The following is a 10,444-nucleotide window of genomic DNA, read 5'->3' on the forward strand; positions in this document are numbered from 1 at the left end:
GGGCTCAGGAGGCTCCAGCTGGTTCAGGAGAAGGTCATCCTGGGGATCCACCTGGGATATCAGTTCCGGTGAGGAGTCAAAGATGGAAGAGGCACACCTGGGGAAGACAGGCAGGTGGGAAAGTGAGAGAGCAGGCCTTCGAATGCACACTGCCTACTGAGCGCACCTGCAGGTAGGAACACTTGGGCCTCCTGCCCAATCTGTACAGTGCCAGGCCCACAATCTGCCGACCCTAATGGGACAGTGCAGTCCCAGGCAGCCCTGAGAGGCTGACAGACAGCTCTGTGGGAGGTAGTCCTTGTGTTGTGTTGTGACACCTCTGTTTCTTCAGGGAAGCCTGACCTCTGCCTCTCCCCACCGGCAGCTCAGCTCCTGAGGACGGGGATTGGGATCTGCTGTGTCCTTGCACTCAAGGGCACAGGGCTGCTGCATAAATATGTGAGAAGATTGGGGTCAGTAGCATCTGTAAGTAGGAGTGAGAGCTGAGTCTCTAACCCATGCAGCGATATGTTGCCATGTTATCTAGTTCTTTTCTGGACAGAGTTGCACTGCTTTTATCCATATCTGTGGAGGCCAGGAAAGGACCAAATCATGCTTCGTGTGCAGAATATTTGTACTGTTGCCCAGGGGGACTTTGTGGCCCCCAACCTTCAAACCAAAAGGGCAGTGATGGCATCTGCTGTGCCTATAGGATCATGGCCAACAACTAGAAAAGTGTCTGCCCCCAGTGTCTCTTTATGTGTATTCATGGACTGCTGATACCCACCTGCTCTTCCTCTCCGTGAAGTCCTGCTCCAGGGCCTCCATCATGGCGTGGGAAGGCCCTGCCTGCACCGTGCTCACTGTGCAGAGGTCTGCCAGGCTCTCTGCGGACTGGGTTCCCATCTGTGATGAGACAGTAGAGAGTCTTGGAATTAATGTTCCCCCTTTTAAGTCTCAGGAGGATTTGAGGGTAAAACAAAGACCACACACTAAATGGTTCACAGAAAGGGCGCAAATGAATCAAAAGAAAAGGGATTCTGTTTATTTGTGGGGACCGTGGACTTAACTCATAATCTTGAAATGAAGAGGCAAGGGGCAGCACCACGGAGTTCTCTTATTAAAAGTTAGATTTGCAAAGGGACACCTACAAATACTGACATCAGACGAGCTCATTAGCTGTGCACAGGTTTCATGTAACGCTATGCATGAATAACCACCTCCCAGTTTTCCTGAGCCAACCTCCCCTTGCAGAGATGAGAAAACAGAGGCTCATCCTGGGTGATTCCATCATTTATGAGGTCATTCAGGATGTTCCCCTGGTTTCTGAGGAAAAGTCCCCAGGGAAGAATCAGGTCCGGCTTCCTTAGCCTTAAGACAGAGTAACTGTACTCACTGTTTCCCTGAAACAATGTCACTGAGCCCAGGAGGACTCCATCCTGGGACCTGCAGGGCCTGCATCAGTGCTGTGAGACAGCAAGTGCCAGGGAGAGGACAGAGTAGCATGGCCTGATGTGTTGGGCAAGCTCAGCTGCTGATGGGATGACGTGTAAGAGCTGGAGACGGGGGAAGGACAGTTGGGGCAGTGACGCATGGACTCCTGGGCCCAGGATTTACAGTGAGGTCAAATGGCACAATGAAATGATGCCAGGAAGTGAAGTGACTTAGTGTCCCTGTCCCTATTGTGATGCTCTCACCAGTGTGTGGATGGGAACCTTGCACCTGGCCAAGAGAGTGGCTGAGCAGAGAGGATGTTGAGGATGAGGACATGGTCCCAATCTTTTGGGATCAGGATGCTGGTTCCACTGTTTACTAAGTCCTGGAAGGAGGGGCTGACGTTGCTGTGTGGCTCTGAAGGTCCTCTCAGTCCTTCTCTGCTCACAGTACAGAGTCCCCTCTGCTCACACACACCCTGTGCACCCACGTTGGACCCCGTTGTTATTGTGGGGCCCCAGTGTCTGGCGCAAGAAGACGACATACAGGCTCCTAGTGACCGGGTCCAGGCCAGTGTCCCCTGTACAGTGTTTCTTGGAAAGTGCCCAGCAGTTCCCAGGCTGGGAAACATGAGGCTGTGGTAGACTATGGTTTGTATTCTTTTTGCCCCAAACATCCTCTACTCTCCAAACAGCAGACAGCCATTTCACAGGCTGTCACAGGCTTTCCCTGATCAGGACAGGAGATGGCCATGAGGCTGGGGACCAACACTCGGGCCCTGCCTTTCTCCTCCTCCCAGCCATGCCCAGGTTGGGAATGTGACAGAATCCTGGGATCACAGCCTCCCATGCCTGCCCCCATCCGGGAGGACTGTGCTCGGGACCCCATCCCCTCAGCTCACACACAACACACTGAGGATGGAGGGAAGTTGTACAGAGGGACTCACAGTAGTGTCCGGTCCATGGACCTGTCCTGGACTCAGTGACTTCGAGCGGCTAACGGTTGAGCCTGGGGACACCCGTCCTGGGCTCCCTCTTGTCTCTGGGCCCTTGGGATCTGGGTCTGGGGAGACCTGCCCTGTGCTGCCCATGGTGTTTGGGCGGTTTCTGGATAGTGTCCTGAGGCATCTGGGGCAAGTGAACCATCCTCTCACTAGTTGCCAAGTGCTTTCCTTTCGTGGGGTCCTGGGCCTGCGGCCTTGAGGTCTGGGAAAGCAGCACAGCATGTTCGCTGCTAACTGTCCTCAGCCAAGTGACCGGGGAGGCAGTTGAGTGCAGGGTTCCAAGTTCTGTTTGGACCCATCGCCAAGGAAGTGAGGTCACATGCTGGGGTCAAAGGCCGAGCCCCCCTCTTATAAGAAGAATCTTTCCGACAAGCCCCCTTTCTTTTCTTTCTTCTTTCTTCTCTTTCTCTCTTTCTTTGTTTCTTTCTGCTTTCTGTTTCTCCCTCCCTCCCTTCCTTTCTTTTGAAGCAGGAAAAATTTACTGTGAGAAAGAGAGCTTCTGTGTATGCGGGCCAGACTGGGGTCCCTTTCTTTTCATGGTGAAAGAAATCTGTGTTCTCCTTAGAAAAAGAAAGTGAAAACCTAGAAAAGCTGTCTGATTTTGGACTCTGGTGAAGTTTGTAAGATTTCATGCAGCAAGTACATAGATGCTTAAGATATGGCAGGCACATTGCAAAGTGTATTTTCCGTCCAAAGGCCACATTCTCTCTGAAGATGTCGTGCTTGCTGTCATCACTTAGAGATGTGTGACATTTTAGGATGACTTTGTTGTGTGGGTTAATTTCAGTTTTGTTTTTCTTTTAATCATTTTTTCCCTCATTGAGTTTATTGGTACATTTTAGGTGTACAGTACAGATACATTCATCATTGGGATCTTGTACGTTTACATGACAGGCCTTGGTTCTCATATTTTCCCCTTGTCCCTGCCCTCCCTTCACCCCGTCTTGCCCTCCCCGTTTTTACAAGCATTTTATTTCCATTTTTTCATTTTCTCCTAATTTTTTCCTTGCCCTTATTACCTTTCCCCTACTCTTTCCACTTTCCCTACACCTTTAGCCCTTTTCTTCCTATGTCGCAGTGTCAATTATCTCATTAGCATCTTATGTACTATGATACTTTATTCACACCAGAGAAACTATTCGGTATTTACACATGTGTGACGTATTTATTTCACTTAGGAGTATATCCTCAACTTATTTATTTTTTTAAATTTCAGTTTTATTTCATTTCCAGTCTCGAATATGGAGATGTTTCAGAAATGTCCATAAAAATTTTCCTTAGTGGATCTGAAAGTTTTAAATATGAATCCCTGCATCTATAGGCATAGAGGATCCATAGCAGGGTTTAGCTTTCAGGTGCATATGACTGATTACTTATTCATATTTAGATGTTTAACTCAATCACACTAGTACTCAGTACTATGACACTGTGTGAGGAGGGACAGCGGGTGGTGATTGCAAAGTAAAGTCTTTATAAAGGTGTGAAGCTCATCACCCCAATGCTGATGAAGAACACATGCACACATCACTTGGAAATTCTTCTTGTGGCTCTTGTTATCACTTCGTGTCCTCCCAAGCAGACCATGTGCTTTGTATCCCTTTGTTGGCCTTTTCTTTTTTTTTTCTTTTTTATTTGTTTGTTTGTTTGTTTGTTTTGAGACAGGGTCTCATATGTAGTTGAGACTGACCTGGAACTCACTATGTACCCAGGCTGGTCTCGAACACACAGAGATCCTCCTGCCTCAGCCTCCTGAGTGCTGAGATTGCGGGCTTGCACCACCACACTGGGCTCTGTTTTCCTATTCTAAAGATGATGGAGATGTAACCCTTCAAAAGCAATGTTCTTTGGTAGGACCTAGTGAAGCAGTGTCATCACGCTTCCTTCCCCCTGTGCCACTGCTTTTCAGTGGCGAAGCCATTGGGTGTCATTGTGGGAGTGAACCACAACTTGTCCATGCATCCATCTGCTGATGGCCATTTGCTTTGTCTCCTGTGTTGACCCTTAAAAACCAAGCTGCTGTGACCATTCCTATACACACATTCGTATGAATATAGACTTTCCTTCCCAGGGGAAAATGCCTAGGTGCGAAACTGTTAGCTCATATTGTTGCTATCGGTTTAAGTTAGAAATCGGTGATACATCTTTTGAAGTGGTTGGTTTCGTTTTGTTTGTTTGTCCAGAGCCTTTTTGTCGCTTTCCTTGATTAATGTGATACAGTAATCCTCAGTAATTTGATAGTGGGCAATGCAGTGAATATCTGCTATCTTCAGAATGGTTTTTCAATTTTGAAAACGGTTTTCTTTTAATGTAATAAAAGTAGATATTAATAAAAAAATAGGGCTGGGGATTTAGCTCAGTTTCGTTTTGTTTGTTTGTCCAGAGCCTTTTTGTCGCTTTCCTTGATTAATGTGATACAGTAATCCTCAGTAATTTGATAGTGGGCAATGCAGTGAATATCTGCTATCTTCAGAATGGTTTTTCAATTTTGAAAACGGTTTTCTTTTAATGTAATAAAAGTAGATATTAATAAAAAAATAGGGCTGGGGATTTAGCTCAGTGGTTCTCGGGACTGTGAACTCTTACACTGAAAAAACAAACAGATAGAAGCACAGAACTTTGTCTTCAATGAAGCCAGGCATGGTGGTGCACGCCTGTAATCCCAGCACTCCCGAGGCTGAGGCAGGAGAACAACTGTGGGTTGGAGACCAGCCTGGGCTACACAGTCAGTTCCAGGTCAGTCACAGTTACATAGTGAGACCCTGTCTCAGAAAACCAAAACAACAACAGCAAAGAAGGGGGGGGACCCTGAAATGAAACAAATTAAATGTACATTAAAATAGTTTCAAAACAGTGGAGTAGATAATTTGGGGAATGAGCTTGACTTTGCCCTACTTCCTATTCATTGACCTTCTATTTTGCTCCCTATCTTACATAAATATGAGTCACATATATCTGTCATATACATATATGTCTATACATCTCCTATATAATGTGTACATGAAGCCCTGGAATATTTATGTTTGTGTGTGTGACAGATTTCACTCAGCATCGTGTTCTCGGTGGGTGTGAGTCGGAGCCTGAAGATCTGCGAGCAAAGCGCAGCGGCTGGAAGGTGTTGCTGCAGAGCGGAGGTGCTGCGGAGCAGAGATGTTCTGGACCCATGGCCTCGTGCCAAAGCTGGGGCCTGAGGGGATGAAAGGGAAGATGTGTGAGGATGTGATTTCCTCCTGGGGGATTTCCTCATCTGCGTGGCCCTGCTGCGAGTCACTCCATTTATCTTGAAGGAATTGAACGGTGTGTGAAGATTGGACCACATACGTGAGCATATGGTAGAAAAACCTGGTTGTAGTTTCTTCTGCCTCCAAATGAATAGCCTCAGAGAGGTGTAAGAGACTCTGAGTGGACATAAACATTGTACATGTTGAATGCTAGTTGGGTTCTGGTAACTGATCCTCATAGCTAAAATATAAAACTATTGGGAAGTATGAAAAGACGTCTAGTGGTCATAATGTGCCCTTGTGCTGGTGATATTCAGTCTATATGTAAACACTGATATCATTGTAAATAATGTTAACCTCCATCTAGCAAGTATTGTAAAAGAATTATCTCTGAAATGTTCCTGCCTTGTCAGTCATTTCTGTTTACATTTTAACTTCTTTCCCAAGTATATTTGTGATGAGTCCCTTGCAAATTGTTATGTTTAACGGGAGTTGGCTCACAACTGCAGTAACATTTAGGGCAAGACTATTAGTCTATATTTTTAATAGAATACCAGAAAAAAACATTAAATTCTCAGTTTGTATCCCTTGACCTGCAAAACCCTCAAGTGTATCTTTCTTTGTAGGACGGTAGTGATCCATTGTGTGTAAATAGCTCTTTTTTTTGAACTGGGGATCAAACTCAGGGCCTTGTACTTGCAGGGCAAGCGTGATGCCACTGACCTACATCCCTGGCCCAGTATCACATTTTCAAGCCTGTTCATCTGGTGATGGGTATATATGACATTTCCAAGAAGTAGCTATTATAAATTGTGCTGTGAGCATCAGTATGCATGCATTCCTGTAATATGATGACTTCCACTTTTTTGGGAAGCCACTCAGGAGAGGGACAGATGGGTCAAATGGAATTTGTAGTTTTAGTTTTTTGTGGAATCTCCACACTGACTTCCATAATCTTTGCACCAGTCTACATCCCCACCAGCAGCCAGCGGGGCAGAGTTCCCTTTTCCCCACATCTTCCACAGCATTTATTATTGTTTGATTTTTTTTGATGACAGCCATTCTTTCTGGCTTAAGATGTTATCTCAGTATAGGTTTAATTTTCATTTCTCTATGGACAGCAATGTTCAACTTTTTTTTCTCATGTATTTATTGGTCATTTGTACTTCTAAAAAGTGGCTACTTACTTTGGTTGCCCATTTTTTGTTTGGGTTTTGTGTTTTGGAGAGCCTAAGATTTTTGTGTAGTTTATATATTGTAGATATTAGTTGACTGTCCAAGAAATAGAAGGCAAAAATTTTCCCCTTCTGTTAGTTGCCAGTTCACTCTGTTGATTGATTGTTTTGCTGTTTGGAAGCTTTCTAATCGGATAGGAGTCCATTTGTGCATTCTCAATATTATCTCTTGTGCCATTGGTGTTCTGTTCAGAAAGTCCTTACCTACTCCTTTGTCTTTAAGAATCTTACCCATTTTACTGCCTACAAGATTAAATATTTCTGTTTTAATGTTTATATCTTTGATGCATTTGATTTAGTTCCGTACATGGTGAGATATATGGTTTTCCACATGGGTCTAGACTTGATCTTCTGCATGAGGATATCCAGTTTTCCCAGTACCATGTATTAAAAGGCTATCTTAGCCGGGTGTCGTGGCCTACACCTGTAATCCCAGCACTTGGGAGGCTGAGGCAGGAGGATCACTGGAAGTTCGAGACGGTCCCAGGCTGTGTAGCGAGTTCCAGGTCAGTCTCAACTATATCCTGAGACCCTCTTTTAAAAAAAAAAGGTTATCTTTCATCCAGTCAATGTTTTTTTTAAAACAGCAAACCATTTATTGGTGCTTCCAGTCATGCATAATGAAAACACTCACTGTAGGGAATTTGTACCTGCATTTGATACATCTCACCTCTTTTTTTCCCAGTTCCACTCCTGAAGCCCTCTCCCCTCCCTGTGTACAAAAGCTTTATTTCCATTTTTCCCTTCCATATTCTCTTTATTTCTTGTCCCTTCTTTCTTATATCACGCCTCTCCCTCGTTCCCCTTCCCACTGGAACATTTACTTCACATATTCCAATATCTGTTATACATTTATGTCATTGTTTCCACTTTGAGTTTCTCACACCATAGAAATAATGCAGTATTGAAACATGTGTGTCTGATTTATGTTACTGAAGAGTATGGTCTCAAAGTCCATCCATTTAGCTATAAATATCTGAAGCGTATCCTCCTTCTCCTTTATGGTGGAGTAGTACTGCATGGTGTAAAAAAAAAAAAAAAAACCCAACTTTTTTTTTTTTTTTTTTTTTTTTGGTACTGGAGATCTAAGTCGGGTCCTTGCGCTTGCGAAGTAGCCCACCGAACCACTAAGCTAAATCCCCAGCCCATCACACCTTCTTTATCCATTTGTTTGCTGCTGGGAATTTGGGGTATTTCTAAGATTTAGCTAGTACAACCTGTGCCTCTGTAAACGTGGGTGTGCATAGATCACTGGGTCTGATGCTTTTAATTCTTTCAGGAAGATACCAAGAAGGGGAATAGTTGGGTCAAATGCAACCTCTTAACTTTTATTTTTTGAGAAATTTCCATATTGATTTCCGCAGTGGTTGTAACAGTCAACATTCCCACCAACAGTGGAAAAGCGTTTCTTTTTCTCCACCTCCCCTCCAGCATGTGTTATTGGTTGACTTTTGGTAACAGCCATTCTTTCTGTAGTGAGATGGAATCTCAGTGTTGTTCTAATTTGTATTTGCAGAAGGACCAGTGATGTTGAATAGACCATAGTAAAATACTACTTTTACAGGGGTGATTTTTTTTTTTTTTTTTTTTTAATTTCAGAGGACTGAATCCAGGGCCTTTGCATAGAGCTTCATCAACATCCTTTAAAATTTTTTAAAAATGTACTTATTTATGTTTTTAAATGTTTACACAGGGTCTCACAAGTTGCCGGGCTGCTCAGGCTGTGCTCAAACATTCAGTCGTCCTCCTGCCTTCACCTCCCACGTGCTGGGATCACAAGTGTGCACCACTACACCTTGGTTTTTCACAGGTTTGTTAAAAACTCACTGACTGCACCTGGCATGGTGGCAAATGCCTGTAATCTGTGTGTGTTTGTGGGGGGGCTAAGGCAGGAGGTTTGCTATGAGTTCAAGACCATCCTGCAACAAACAGTGAGAGGTATCTAGGGAGACCCTGTCACAAAGCAAACAAGGCGAAGCAAAACAAAATGAAAATCCTTACTGTGTGCGTTTCGGATTCTGATTAGCACAATATCATCAGTATATCATACTAGTATGAGGTTCTACAGCATGTCCAGGTAATCAAGAATTTTTCAGAGCTTCACTGTCCATTGTAATAGCAGATATCTACATGGAGCTATTCAACATCTGAAATGTAGTTAATCAAATGAAAACATGCTCTAGTGTCAAACATACCCCGTGCACAGGACCTCACAGTGTCTTCCTGCAACCTCCCATGGCTCTCTGTGGTCTTCTTCTAACACCTGTAGCTCTGTAGCCAACTGGCAGTGCCAGATAGCTAACGATCAGATTTCAGAGACTTGGGATCACAAACAATGAAAAACTATGATACTTGTACTTTCATATTGATCACAGTTTCTGCTGTATTACTTTAGCTCCTGTGGAAATAACCACAGAGTGGATCGGTGGCTCGATTTGAGTCTCAGGACTCTAAGCACAGAAGCACGTGAGGTTGTGGGCCCCTTGGTTTCAATTGTATCTCAGATCCCACGTCACACAGTCCTCGCAAACTCTGAGTTCAGTTACCCTGAACAGCGACCACAGGTCTCTGTGGAGGAATGACTGGGGATTCGTTTACTATGTGTACAGTGATTTTAAAATACGGTGAATGTTAAGAAAGTGTTTTAGAAAGTTTGTTATAACGAAAGACGCATTGCCACTTCTCCTCCTCAAAACAGTCCCTCTTGCTTCAATCGCAATTATGCAGTCATCCTTCTCACTTCATAAAGAAATACTGGAAGTCCTTTTCTTTGTGTCTTTAGTTGTGCTGTTTTGACTGCCCCTGTGTCCTGAATCAATTCAAAATATGTACTTGTCATTGTCATTTTCACTTTGAAGAGGAGTCAGGAGTGGAATGGTGCTAGATCTCATGAATAAGGTAGATAAGTATACACTGTAATGTTTTTATGAGCCTGCCTTCCCGTTGGACAGCACTGGCAGCATCATTCACCATTTTTTTAAATCACACCTTGTAAAGACACTTAACAAAAGAGGACTTCAGGAGCTGCTTCAGAAACTGGCAAGAACAGTAGGACAAGTGTGAAGTGAGAAGTATTTTGATGGGGATTAATGGTAATGTGCCTTTTCTTTCTAAAATTTTCAAATAGTCACCATATTTTATCTATCTATCTGTCTGTCTGCCTATCTATCTACCTATCATCTATCTATGAGTTTTATCCTAGAGGATCCTGGCTTCATTTTCAGGGAGATTTGTACCAATGAACAGACATCTAGGAACTTAAGAGGAAATCTGGTTTTGTGTGTGTGTGTGTGTGTGTGTGTTGTGGGCATTGAACATAGGTCTTTCACATTGATCTATATGCTCAGTTCTTTCTCTGTCTTTCCTTCTTTTTTCTTTCTTTCTTTCAGCACCAGTGATTGAATTCAGGACCTTTTGCTTTCTAGGCAGGCACCGGCACCACTGAGATAAATCCCTTCTTTTATTTATTTATTTGTTTTATTTTATTTTGAGACAGGGTCTTGCTAAGTTTTTAAGTTGAATAGGCTGAGCTGAAACTGGTGATTTCCCCCCACCCAATAGTGTCATAGTGCTGG

General features: G+C 43.8%; 1 protein-coding gene and 1 pseudogene across 1 annotated transcript in view; one reads left to right on the top strand and one right to left on the bottom strand.

Moving 5' to 3' along the window:
- Positions 1-2,561, bottom strand: part of LOC117285841 — a 14,617-nt gene extending 12,056 nt beyond the window's left edge. Inside the window, exons 1-3 of the mRNA XM_033762725.1 lie at positions 2,360-2,561; positions 767-885; positions 5-97 (exon numbers count right to left, since the gene is read on the bottom strand). Coding sequence (XP_033618616.1) covers positions 5-97; positions 767-885; positions 2,360-2,503 — 356 coding nt within the window. The 5' untranslated portion in view covers positions 2,504-2,561. The remainder of the gene's footprint in view (positions 1-4; positions 98-766; positions 886-2,359) is intronic.
- Positions 1-6,788, top strand: part of LOC104849962 — a 21,345-nt pseudogene extending 14,557 nt beyond the window's left edge.
- The last annotated feature ends 3,656 nt before the right edge of the window (positions 6,789-10,444 follow it).

The sequence above is a fragment of the Fukomys damarensis genome, unplaced genomic scaffold, assembly GCF_012274545.1.
Source record: "Fukomys damarensis isolate Sample0158 unplaced genomic scaffold, DMR_v1.0_HiC HiC_scaffold_13, whole genome shotgun sequence".
Classification (NCBI taxonomy): Eukaryota; Metazoa; Chordata; class Mammalia; order Rodentia; family Bathyergidae; genus Fukomys; species Fukomys damarensis.